General features: G+C 38.7%; 1 protein-coding gene across 1 annotated transcript in view; it reads right to left on the bottom strand.

The window, feature by feature from the left end:
* Positions 1 to 9,375: 9,375 nt before the first annotated feature.
* The window catches only part of YME1L1 (YME1 like 1 ATPase), a 53,178-nt gene continuing 48,558 nt past the window's right edge, over positions 9,376 to 13,995 (bottom strand). Inside the window, exon 19 of the mRNA XM_078450330.2 lies at positions 9,376 to 13,531. Within this exon, the coding sequence (XP_078306456.1) occupies positions 13,388 to 13,531 (144 nt within the window). The 3' untranslated portion in view covers positions 9,376 to 13,387. The remainder of the gene's footprint in view (positions 13,532 to 13,995) is intronic.

Below are 13,995 nucleotides of genomic sequence, written 5' to 3'. Positions count from 1 at the left end.
TACTCACCTTAGCTTGTGCCTGTACATACTACTTATTACAGCTTGTTTGGTACTTAATCTCTTCATCCTTTACGAAGCCCAGCACATCCCCCGCCTGGTTATGGTGGGATTTAACCCAAATTATTAGCCAGGCAGCTAAGAGAGGATGTGGGTGCAGCTCCTGAGGGGACACCTATTGCCTTGCCTGGGAGAAGCCTCTGCAAAGTCTTCCAGCATGGGGTATGTGCTAGTACTTATGAGGGAAGGCTGGGCCTAGAGAGCTGCACCCATGAGGACTTAGTGGGGTCTGCAGAATGGACATCCTCACGGGTATACAACTTGATGTCCCCATCTTATCTTAGTGTCTAGATATTCTCAGTGGCCCTGAACTTGGGATAGTATACTTGCCTTGGCTGAGCACTTAAACATCTCTGGCACTCTGCAACTCTATCAGATCTTCAGTTTATTCTTTCAGTTTCTGCTCTTCCATTGCACGTTAGGGCCTCTGTGTGAACTTCCAAAGAGGTCCTGTAGCACTTAACCTTTGCTGCTTGTTAACCTCTGCCACTTTCTCATTATCCCAATCCAGGATAAAGATACAACTTTGCAGTACCCAGATAGCTTTTTAAAACAGCTTTATTGAAACATAATTCATATATAATTTTCCTGTTTAAAGTGGACAATTCAATTGTTTAGAAATTCACAGAATTGTGCGCCTATCAGCATGATCAATTTTGACATTTTCATTACCCCAGAAAGGAACCCTATACCCACTAGCAGTTACTCTCCATTTCCTTCCAACCCTTTGGCCCTGGGTAACCACTAACCTATTTTTTGTCTTGATAGATTTTCCTCTTTTGGACATTTCATATACATGGAATTAAAGAGGGGCCTGGATTGTTCAGTCAGTGAAGTGTCCAACTTTGGCTTGGGTCACGATCTCATGGTTTGTGAGTTCGAGCCCCTCATCGGGCTCTCTGCTGTCTGCATGGAGCCCGCTTCTGATCCTCTGTCCCCCCACTCCCGCTCTGTCACTGCCCTGCTTGCTCTCCTTCTCAAAAAAAAAAGTCTTAAAAAAGTATAAGAAAATAAAAATTAAAAAATGAATCATATGTTGTCTTTTATGACTGGCTTTTTTCACTCAGCAAAATGTTTTCAGTTATATCCGTTATATTAGTTTCCTAGAGCTGCTGCAACTAATTATCATAAATAACACAAACTTGGTGGCTTAAAAGAACAGAAATTTATTCTCACAGTTCTAGAAGCCAGTATTCTGAAATCATGGTGTCTGCACGGCCATACTTTGTCCAAAACATCTAGTATAGAATCCTTCCTTGCCTCTTCCAGTTTCTGATGTGGGGCGTTAGTGTAACCTCTACCTGTCTTCACATGGTTTTCTCCTGTTTTCTCTGTCTTTCCTCTGCGTCTTTTGTAAGGATATGTCACTGAATTTATAGCCAACCAGATAATCCAGGATGATCTATCTCAAAATCCATAAGTACATCTACAAAGACCTTTTTTCCAAAGGTCACATTCACAGCTTCCAGGAGTGAGGACATGGACATATCTTTTGGAGGGACACCTTTCAACCCACTATATCCATGCTGCAGCATTTATTAGTACTTGGTTCCTTTTTATGGCCAAATCACATTCCATTTTATGGATATGCCACATTTTGTTTATCCATTTTTCACTTGAACATTTAAGCTGTTTCCACTTGTTTGCTATTATGAACAACGTAGCTGTGAACATTTGTGTGGATGCATGTTCTCATTTCTCTTGGTATATATATACTTAGAGAAGTGGGTCTACCATTTTATAGATATGTTCCGTCCATATCTTTCAAAGTTCCTGTACCTGGAATTTTTTTCAAGGTCACAACTGCTTTGTGCTAGGGAATACTCATGCCCCATGTGCCACTCACAATGGTGTTGTTTTGGCTGTAAGGTTGTCTCAAAACCTGTTTCCTCAGACCACTCCCAGCACCACTTGTGTTCGTGGAGTCCTAAAAAAAGCAGATGCTTAGGCAGAACTAGATGTGAAAGAGATTTACTAGGGGAATCTCTATGAAGGAAAAAGGGGAGTGTGGTTATAAGTAGAGTAATGGTTGCCAAAGATGTCCACATCCTAATTATTGGAGCCTGTGAATGTTGATACCATGGCAAGCAAGGCTATTAAGGTTGCAGATGGAATTAAGTTTGCTAATAAGTTGCTAAAATGATTACGCTGGATTATCCAGGCAGGTCCAATGTAATCACAAGGGTCCTTTAAATGAGGAAGAGGGAGATGGAAGTGTCAGAATGGTGTGAGAAAGACTTGACAGGCCATTACTGGCTCTGAAGATGGAAGGGGGCCATGAGCCTAGGAATCCTCTGGAAGTTGGAAAAGACAAGAACATGGATTCTTCTCTAGAACCTTCAAAAGGAATGCAGCCTTGCCAACAGCTTGGCTTTAGTGGGATTTTCAGACCTCTGACCTCCAGAACTCAAGTGGGTTCCCCAGTGTGCTTAGGACTGGGGGATTCTTGGGCCACAGGGCTGTCAGTGCTAAGACCAAGTCTTTGTCCCAGGGTGTACGCAACATACCGCACATCTCTTTAATCCCTTCTAGGAAAATTTCTGCTTACGAAAGCAGTTTATGACTAGAGAATTTTTTCACCATCTTTGTACCCCCTCTAGCCATATTCCCCACCTATCCAGAGCAGACACCATCTGGGACTGAGATTCCTCAGGCAGAAGGAGATATTTGTAACTCTTCTTCTTTTTTTAATTTATTTTTTGAGAGAGCATAAGCAGGGGAGGGACAGAGACAAAGGGAGACAGAGGATCCGAAACAGGCTCTGTGCTAACAGCACAGAGCCCAATGTGGGGCTTGAACTCACAAAACACAAGATCATGACCTGAGCTGAAGTCAGATGCTCAACCAACTGAGCCACCCAGGTGCCCCCGTATCTTTTATTTGTAACTTTCAAAGATTGAAACTCAGATTAGCAGGGGGCACCTGGTTTTCAGTCTGTTAAATGTCTGACTCTTGATTTCAGTTTAGGTCACGATCTCATAGTTTATGAGTTATGTCCCATGCTGGGCTCTGTGCTGACAGCACAGAGACTACTTGGAATTCCCTCTCTCCCTCTCTCTCCGCCGCTCCCCTGTGCTCTCTCTCTCTCAAAATAAATAAATAAAATAAACTTTAAAAATCTTAAAAAAAAAAAATCTCAGATTAGGAATGCAATTTAAGTTTTCACCTTGGTCTTCTGTTTTTTTTTCCCCACACTTCTCCCCTATGGAATCTGTATAAATTCTGAAGTCTTTTTCTGCTATAACAGTATGAAACATGATTTTTCATCAAAATTAAGAATTTTAATTTTTTTAATGTTTATCTTTGAGAGAGAAAGAGCAAGAGCACAAGTGGGGGAGGGGCAGAGAGAGACAGGGAGACCTGGCATTTGAAGCAGGCCCCAGGCTCTGAGCTGTCAGCACAGAGCCCAATGTGGGGCTCGAACTCACCACAAGATCATGACCTGAGCTGAAGTCAGACGCTTAACCCACTGAGCCACTCAGCCACCCCCAAAATTAAAAATTTTCAAAATTGAACCTTTGTCATAGCAGAGCTAATACTGGCAACTTGCCATTCTACCTGGTGGGTGCTGTGCTCTCCCGATCCGTGAAAATTTTATGCCAGGCTTCACCTTGCTTCAATCACAAATTTCTTATCACTGTCATTTCATAGTTTTGACTTACAACCATGACAGCTTCTTGCAGATAACCAAGATTATTTGAAAATAACATAAAAAGAAGACTTTTTGTTCTTCCTGAAAAACCTTTAGCAACCAACTTCTCCAGTTACCTTTATATTTTGTCTCATTTTCTTCCATCTTCTTCCAACTCTGTCTTTGTCATCACCTAGTTCATAATTTCTAGGAGTTACACAGACATAACTAACATCTCAGGCTTAAGAACAGCTGGTCTTTAACATGCTTTCAGGACTGTGAAGAGTAGCAAAACTTAAGGGGAGGGCCTTAAATCCTTTCTGCTCTGCAGAAAAGATGAAAGGTGAATGATAAGCACATTTAAGTGAAATGTATCCACTTAAACATAGTAAGATGGCAGCTACAGAGAGACTAGCACTATACATCTGTTTCCTTCAGAGTCCAGGTGATATATTCTTTCTTTGAATTGTAACCACTGCTATTTAAATCCAGGACCTACTCAGGAGATGCCCATCTTTTCACAAAAACATCCTGATTTGATCTGACCACTTGGTAAGTTCACAAGACAATATATGAAGAGAAGCAAGGGATCTGGAAAATGGGAAAGAGATTTTTCACTTTTTTGCAACATCAAATAATCTATTTCATTATTTTTAACTCCAATAAAAGACTGCATCTGATTACTAATGGTAAAATTCAACTTAGAAACTCCATTAGAGGTGTGCAGTAAACAAGACACAGGTTTTTGTGTTTTTAATGTTTATTTATTTTTGAGAGAGACAGACAGAACACGAGCAGGGGAGGGGCAGAGAGGGAGACACAGAATCTGAAGCAGGCTCCAGGCTCTAAGCTGTCAGCATGAAGCCCGACGCGGGGCTCAAACCCACGAACTGTGAGATCATGACCACAGCCTAAGTTAGATGCTTAACCGACTGAGCCACCCAGAAGCCCCACAAAACACAGCTTGAATACATTCTTCCTAAGGGAAAACACAGTCACCCACTTTACATGGTTGTAACACATAATTAATGGAAACTGTGGCTTTTACTTGTGCAAGTTTGGGGAGTAGAGAATTCGGCATGGATCTGATTAAGGACTACAGGAAGTCTTTAAATAGTTAAAGGCTTTTAAATATTTAATGTTAATACTTAATTTAAACATTTAGTTTTAAATATTTAAAGTTTGATCCACCTGCCTCTCTATCTGCCCCATTCTCTATTAAGTCCATCTCTAATTTTAAAATTAAGTCTGGAATCTCCCAGCACTACAAATAGATATATGAAAAATTCACAAAATTGTCTCCTGAGGTTGAATTTTAAGAGACTTTCATTAATAGTAACAAATGTATGTAAGACATTTAATTTCGAACATGAATGGTAGCAATTAGTTGATCAAAGATAAAGCACATATTCTATGAAACCAATCCAGAATACCTTAAAGAATTTCATGCTAGAGGTCTTAATCTTTTCATTTGATGGGTCCTTCTGTGTGTCAGACACTTTATAAGCCTGGCACACAATCCTACCTTGCATTCTTTATCTTCTAAGAAGAAATCAGATATTCCTCTATAATACATTCCAGTCACTTAAAAGGTATCTCCTTTACTGTTGTACTCACTAGGATATTTTCAGAAATGAAAATCACCTAATAGTCTCTATAGCATTATTTAATCTTCTAGGGAGAGTTTAATCCATCTATTCCAGTGCTCTGCCCAATGGTGAGATAATCAGGATAATAAACCTATGAATGCCTATTATTCTTTCATTCACCGAAAACTTATTAGCTGACTACCTAAAAAGCACTTCTATTAGTCCTAGAGATAACATGTTCAAGATTGCTTCCTAGAACTCACCATCAGGTGGCAGGATGTCAACCGAGAAACAATTAGAGAACAGCTTGTTGCCAAAGTACACATGTAATGCTCTGGAGAAACCGCGAAAACAGCTGGACATAAACCTTAATAGAAGGGCTGGAGAGAAAGAAAGACTATGAAATCACCAGCATACAGATAGAAGAATATGGAGAGAAGATCAGAGGACCAAGGAAATAACCTTAGAGTTTACCAGTATGAAAGGGAGAGCAAAGAAGGACACCACAAGGTAATTCCTGAATTTTAACATAATCATAGAATGTTAGCAACAGAGTAAAGGGGGAAATAAGAGCTGTGACCAACTAAAAGTAGTCATCAGAAAGTTTTCTTGCCTTATTAATTTAGCAATAAAATAAGTAAATAATTCTGGTAAATCCTTGGATTAGCTCTTTCAATATCAAAAGTACTCATTTTGGGGCACCTGGGTGTCTCAGTTGGTTGAGCGTCCAACTTTGGCTTAGGTCACGATCTCACAGTTCATGAGTTCAACCCCCACATGAGGCTCATTGCTGTTAGTGTAGAGCCCACTTCAGATACTCTGTCCTCTCTGTGCCTCTCCCCTACTCACTCATGTTTTCTCTCTCAAAAATAAACAAAATAAACCCAGTATTAATTTTTTAAGGTTTATTTATTTTTTAAGTTTATTTATTTATTTTGAGAGCGACTGAGCACATGGGAAAGAGGCAGAGAAAGAGAGGGAAAGAGAGGGAGAGGGAGAGAGAGAGAGAGAGAGAGAGAGCGAACTTCAAGTAGGCTCCCAATGTGGGGCTTGAACTCATGAAGTGTGAGATCATGACCTGAGCCAAAGTCAGACATCAAACCAACTGAGCCACCCAGGCACCCCAAAACAATAGAATTTTGATAACAAATAGGGGAAAATAACAACCAAATTAGGGGAATTCTAAATTAGGAATTTTAAGGGAAAAAAATAGTAAGCTATAAAAAGTACAATAGAAAAATCATATAAAAATACCAAGATAATACAAGTTTTGTTTAAAAAGTTAAAGGTGACTGGGGGCGCCTGGGTGGCTTAGTCGGTTAAGCGTCCGACTTCAGCTCAGGTCATGATCTCACAGTCTGTGAGTTTGAGCCCCGCGTCGGGCTCTGTGCTGACAGCTTAGAGCCTGGAGCCTGCTTCGCGTTCTGTGTCTCCCTCTCTCTGCCCCTCCCCTGCTCATGCTCTGTCTCTGTCTGTCTCAAAAATAAACAAAAACAGGGGCGCCTGGGTGGCGCAGTCGGTTAAGCGTCCGACTTCAGCCAGGTCACGATCTCGCGGTCCGTGAGTTCGAGCCCCGCATCAGGCTCTGGGCTGATGGCTCAGAGCCTGGAGCCTGTTTCCAATTCTGTGTCTCCCTCTCTCTCTGCCCCTCCCTCGTTCATGCTCTGTCTCTCTCTGTCCCAAAAATAAATAAAAAACGTTGAAAAAAAAAATTAAAAAAAAAAAATAAACAAAAACATTAAAAAAGTTAAAAATGACATATTCACATACATATTCTACACACAATTGTGATAGAACTATTTCAGATTTTGAGAAATCACATGAATGGAATTGTAGCCACAAAAAAAAAAAAGTGTTTAAACAAAAATCTTTTATCTTTAAAAATTTTTTTAGTAATTTCTATACCTAATGTGGGACTTGGAACTCACAACCCTGAGACCAAGAGTCACACACTCTTCTGATTGAGCCATGCAAGCGCCCCCAAAATCTTACTATGTGTAACCACTATTTTGGACTCATGGGATATAATCAGATGGCAACATCACCTCCCACTAGCAAATATTCAGATATTTTTCTCCCAATCCAGGTTGAAAAATCTTTCAAGTAATGAAACGTCCATAGAGTTGTTTTAACTCACAAAGCACTGAAACAGAATGTCCAGCCAGCCCTATAAAATTAGAAAATCACCGCAAGTCAAAGTTAATCAGCCAGGCCAGGCTACAAGCTAACCACCTGCAGTAGGGGTAGAAGGCTGGCATGGTCCTTTTCTTCTTTCCTAATTCCATCCCTCCTCTCTCAGCTGGTTAACTATGGTCTGACCTTGCAGGGTCAACTGTAAGGGGCAGTTGAGTTATCTGGCTGACACTTTGTAAGATGGTTTTGAGCATGCTGGATTGGGCATGCATGCATGCATGCATTCATTCATTCATTCATTCATTTTACAGTTTTGGTGTGTGTGTTTTGTTTGTTTTTAGTAACTCTATATCCAACGTGGGGCCCGAACTCATGACCCCTGAAATCAAAAGTCACATGCTCTAGGAGCACCTGGGTGGCTCAGTTGACTGAGTGTCTGACTCTTGATTTTGCTTAGGTCATGATTTCATGGTCCATGGGATTGAACCCTGAGTAGGGCTCTCTGCTGACAGCACAGATAATCCCTGCTTGGGATTCTCTCTCCAGCTCTCTCTGCCCCTCCCTCACTCACACATATGCACACACTCTCTGTCTCTCAAAATAAATGAACATTAAAAAAAAAGAGAGAGGGAGTCACATATTCTACCTGATAAGCCAGCCAGGCACCCAAGCAATTACTTAAAAAAAATTTTTTTTAATGTTTACTTATTTTTGACAGAGAGAGAGAGAGACAGACAGACAGACAGAGCATGAGCAGGGGAAGGGCAGAGAGGGAGACACAGAATCCAAACCAGGCTCCAGGCTCTGAGCTGTCAGCACAGGGCCAGACACGGAGCTCGAATTTGCAAGCTGTGAGATCATGACCTGAGCCAAAGGTGGACATTTAACCGACTGAGTCACCCAGGCATACCCCGCCCCGCAATTATTTTAAAGTTGACTTTTTCTCAGGGGCATTCCTGTACTCCTAGCTGTCTTCACCTGCAACTCCCCTGACCTGAGTTAATGCAATCCATTCTTGTGGGTTTTCTTTCTTCTTAGCTTTCAAGGAATCCAGAGATCCACTTTGGACTATCCTCTTCTGAGGCCTCTTTGCACCTCTAAGCAACCCTTTTGTATGGTAAATGGATCCCCCACAATGGTTCACTCTCCTTCATTCTTGACAAATATCTGGTCCTTCATAAGCACTCAAGCAGTTTTTGTCAAACCAAATGCTGAGAGTGCGGGATGGTCTCAACACATTAGAATTCTTCTCTCTTCATTAGGCAAAGCACCTTATCCACCCTCTCAGGTTCCAGCTTTCCTGAGTATAAGTCAAAAACTTACATTTCCAGAACTGCAAGAGACTCACATCAAGCCCTTCAAATTAGGTTTTTTTTTTTAATTTTTCAGTTTATTTACTTATTTTGAGAAAGAGAGTGACAGCAAGCAAGAGAGGGACAGAGAAAGAGAGGGAGAGAGAGAGAGAGAGAATCCCAAGCGGGCTCTGCACTGCCAGAGTAGACCCCGATGTGGAGCTCAAACTCACGAACTGTGAGATCATGACCTGAGTCAAAGTCAAGACTCAGATGCTTAACCAACTGAGCCACCTAGGCGCTCCCCCCCCCAATTAGCTTTTATGAGAAATGAGTACCTTCTCACCCTTCTCCTTTGGCAGCTTTAAATTAGCTGTTTTCTTTCCTATTAAATGCATTCTCAAATTCAGAACAGATTACCTACTCATTGTATTACTGTATGATGCAACTGACAGCAACATAGCATTTATATAGAACTTTATAAAGGAAGTCTGTGGTCTAAGTGGGGTGGGGGATCCACATTCTTGCTTATGAGAACGGGGATTCACTTGTGAAAAACTAGGGGCAGGAAAATTTGCATAGAAATAAAATCCTCAGTTCAAATGTATCAACTCTCCAAATTCTTATCACCACTACTAGGTGTTATTTTTTCAGTCCAAAGATCAAGTCTACATTCCACCAACATATTTTATTAAAATACTGCATACTTACAGTAAGAAATATAACCAGCTGGATTGAAGTAACTCAGTATTTACTTTAAAATGAATATAAACAAATACAAATATCTAAAATAAAACATGTATCCATTACCAAAAGTACTCAACTTAATAGATAGAGGTTACATGGCAAACGGTGGCATTCTGGTAGCTTTGAATGGATAGCTCTGCAAAGTTTACCAGTCCTCCCTAAGTCCATTCTTATTAAACAGCTTTGGTTGGAGTATGATTCAAAATAAGTGAGGGAGATTCAGTATGATGAGGTGAGGAGGTTGACAAATCATTCCAACTTAAAAACAAAACAAAACAAACTATGAAGTGGAATAAAAACCATTACAGCACTCTGGAACTAAAGACCTGTAATAAACTAAGAAGTGTTTATTCATGAAAATCACTGAAATTTGGTAAGAGCTGTGTGAGTCTGTGGTGCTGTGCTCTCACTTCCCACGTCAGAACTTGCTGCCACTGTCAGAAGGGACTTGCTTGACCCGATGCAGAGTGAGTCAAAGTGGTGATTTCCACGCTAAGCACACAGAGTTATCTAGACTGAGGGTGCAGTCCTGTCTGGGGCAAACAAGGTAAGAGTAGCAAGGTATTTCACTGGAAGTTCTGGGAGGTAAGACAGCCATCTGGAGTTGATAAGCACTCCATATACTCCAGATTTACCAGAGGCATGCAGAGTAGAAACTGAAGCTGGTTCAAACCACCCACGTATCCATGGTTGCCAAGGCGTGCACATACACAAAAAAGGAGAAGCAAAAAGCCTGTTAGAAAGCAAAAACCAGAGCAGTCTTGAAAATGACCCAAATGTTGAATGGACTTGCAAGCCCACACAGATCCATCAGCAGAGTGGAAAGCCTGAATGATGCGGTTTGAACACAACTTCTGTCCAATCTTTGCCTAAATGCTAAGCTAGGCAGGCACAGCAGCAACCCTCAGGAAGCAAGATTTTAAAAATTTTAAAAATGAACAAGAGACATCAATGGCTGCACACTGTAGTAGAGAGGAACTTCATAAATTAACTGGAGGCAAGTTACTGTTACTAAATCAGAATCCATAATTGCTACATTATCTGTAATTCAACAAGATTACAAAGCAAAGAAACAAGAAAGTATGACCCTCACTAAGGAAGAAAAGCATTACATAAAACTGCCTGAGTATTTCCAGATGGTAGATTTAGCAAAGGTTTAAAAGCAGCTCTATGAACATGTTCAAAGAGCTAACGGAAGCCATGTTTAAAGAATTAATGAAAACCATGATGAAAATGATGCAATGCAAGAAGAATCTCAATAAAAAGATACAAAGTAAATGAAAGAATTGAATGGAAACTTAGAGCAGAAAAATATAGTACCTGAAATGGAAAATTCAACTGATTTGAGATGGCAGAAGAATGAGTGAATTTAAGAATCAACAGAAATCATTCAATCTCAAAAGGACAGGGAGAAAAAACAATGAAGAAAACAAACAAAGCCTCAGAGACCAGATTAACATTAAATGTACCAACAACACATGTAAGGAGAATCCCAGAAGGAATAGATAGAAAAGGACAGATACATATATTTGAAGAAATAATTGCCAAAAATTGCTTAAATTTAATGAAAAATATTAATCTACACGTGAAGCTCAATAAATCCCAACTAGGAAAAACATAAGAAGACCCATACCTAAACACATCATCATAGTCAAACTGGTAAAAGACAAAGAGAAAACAAAACAAAACAAAACAAAACCAAACCTTGAGATCAGCAAGAGAAAAAACCCTATCACAAAAGGAGACCAGAATTACAATTAACATATGACTTCTTAACAAAAAATAATAGAGGCCAGCAGTCTGTGGGATAACATATTCAAAACGAGTGAATTAAAAAAAAAAATGTCAACCACGTATTCTATAGCCAGCAAAACTATCCCCCCTCAAAAAACAAAGGCAAAATAAAAAACATTCTCAGCAAAGACTGAAGCAATAAAATTATATAAAACACTAGTTACATCACCGTATTGTTGAGTTGCTGTAACATGCACAGACATAACATGAAAATAAGGGCACAGAGAAGAAAATGAAATCTACTGAAATAAAGTTCCTCCATTTTACCAGAATTAACGCAGACTGATAAGATGCACACAGTCATCCCTAGGTCAACCACTGATATGTAACTCAAAAAAGGAAGAACACAAGGATCTATCTCTTCAGATATGAGAAACAGGAAACAAAAAGCACAATGGGAGATGTAAAGACAATTTATATCAATACTAAATTTGAATGAACTAAACACTCCATTCAAATAACAGAGATTGTCAGACTGGATCAAAAAAGCAAGATAAGGGAACTGTATTTAGAATATATATCTCTTACAACATGTAATAAGACAAACAACCCAAAAGTAATGGGGTGGTCTGAACGGACATTTCTCCAAAGAAAATATACAAATGGCCAATAAAAAAGGAGAGGATGCTCAATATCACTAGTGTAGATAAATGTAAATTAGATCCATGAGCTAATATTTCATTCACACTAGAATGGCGTTATCAAAAAGAGAGACTATAAGTACTGTAGAAGATGTACAGAATGATGTAGATGCAGTTCATCAGGTTCTCAAAAAGGTAAACAGAAATCTACTACATGACCTAGCAATTTCAATATTAGAAGTCTAGCCAAGAAAAATAAAAACATGCATCCACACAAAGACACGTGTACATACATACATATATACCAGAGAGGGGGAGAGGGAAGAAGAAAGGAGAAAAGAAAGGGAGAAAGGGAGGTGGGCAATTAACAAATGGGATGGTGTATCTGGACCAAGGGTATATAGGAGTTCCTTTTATTATTTTGGTAACATTTCTATAAATTTGAAATTAGATCAAAATTTAAAATTACATTAAAAAAAGAGAAAAGGATATTGTATAGCAAACTCCCTCTATCAACTTCTTCAATGAAGACCATATACAGCTTAAAAGTTATTAGAAAACTGTAGATAATTTTAATAAAATCACTTCAAGAATATAATTTGGTTGTAAAACCAATACAATGAGCTCTAAAATAATTTTTCTATTGAGTTAAATAAAGTCATCTGTAAATCCTGTAACAACATGTTCATATTCACAAAATCTGAATGAAAAGCAAACAGAACTTTCCATTTCTAACACAGGGTAATCCCAAGTTCACTTAGAAGGTACTGAGATTTGGGGTTAATTTTTCTTTCAATACCAAGCACAATTATATAGTTATTCAGAATTTGAAGTGAGTTACTTTTTATTTAACAAGATACTTGCTGCTTTGAAATAAATTTCATTAGTAAGAGTGATAATGATGTTAAAAAAAAAGACAATGAAAATGCAAGCTGCATTTCTAAAAGATTATAATCATTTAAATTCTGATGATAGCTATATGTTTACAATTCTCTACTCTTTGACAGACAAAAACAAAAACAGAACTATTTTCTATATGGACAATCTGGAGCATAATTAAGTGCTTCCTAATGAAGTTTCCACTGACCTATATAGAAATATGGTTCACCAACAGCCAAATGGTATCATTTCTTTATCAAAGGTAAGTGGGACCAGCTAAACACAAAGACAATCCTTCAACAATTTTACTCTGCCAAGTACAAAATACTTCCCAAGAGCCCAAGGCACAATTTTAATTCACATCTGGTAAAGGAACCAACCATAAAATCATTACTTATTTTCAACTTAATAACTGATTGACATTGCTCAAACCAGCTGTTTTCAATCCTAATAGTTCTTTATTTTCTTTAACATATTTGCTATGGGCTGATAATTTGCAATAGGTGTCATCATGAGAATAACCAAAATTAGATTAAATGTGACAAAAGACTAACATAGAGTTTCAGACCCTTAAGTGATGATACTAAGTCAAGAATGGGAGAAAAGCATTGCAAAAGGAGACTACTGAAATGCTACTTATATATTCTTGCAGTAAAACCAGCAATGCATCCATTTTAAGAGTTATCATCTCACTTCCAATTTCTTTCCCTCAAGAACAATTTGAATTTCTTTGGCATCCAGGGTCTCATAGGTTAATAAAGCTTCTGCTAGATTCTTATGCTCTTTTGCATGAGTCTTCAAGATGTGTTTTGCTCGTTCGTATGAGTCCTGAAATGGAAAAAGCAGGTATCTAAGAGGCAGAAAGGATAAGCAAAAACCATAAATAAGAAACAAACATTCTATTCTTAACCTGAAAATCTATCACATGGATAACTGAGGACTACTTAGACAAGGAGCTACTTAAAGATATAAAAGTACACATTGTACTTACTTTTAAAATAAGGTCTGTGAACAAAGAACTCTACTTCTCTATTCAATATACATGTGTAAAAAGGAAAGGGAGGTTTTGTTCCTTTTACCTTGTGAGATTTCACCCATTTATACAATTGAAATGGCCAGAAAAGATCTACTTTTCTGTTCTTTTCCTTGTTAACAACTCACTGTCAGTCTGTGACAACATCAATTGACCAACACCAAAAAGCATAGGTAGGTCAAAGAAACATAACACAATTATTACAAATTCACATCATTAGACATTCTGAATAAAACTTTTATGTTCAAGTGAAATAATC

Source organism: Panthera onca, chromosome B4 (genome assembly GCF_046562875.1).
Source record: "Panthera onca isolate mPanOnc1 chromosome B4, mPanOnc1 haplotype 2, whole genome shotgun sequence".
NCBI classification, from domain to species: Eukaryota; Metazoa; Chordata; class Mammalia; order Carnivora; family Felidae; genus Panthera; species Panthera onca.
The sequence above is the reverse complement of the archived record's forward strand: the minus strand, read 5'-3'. Positions and strand labels throughout refer to the sequence as shown.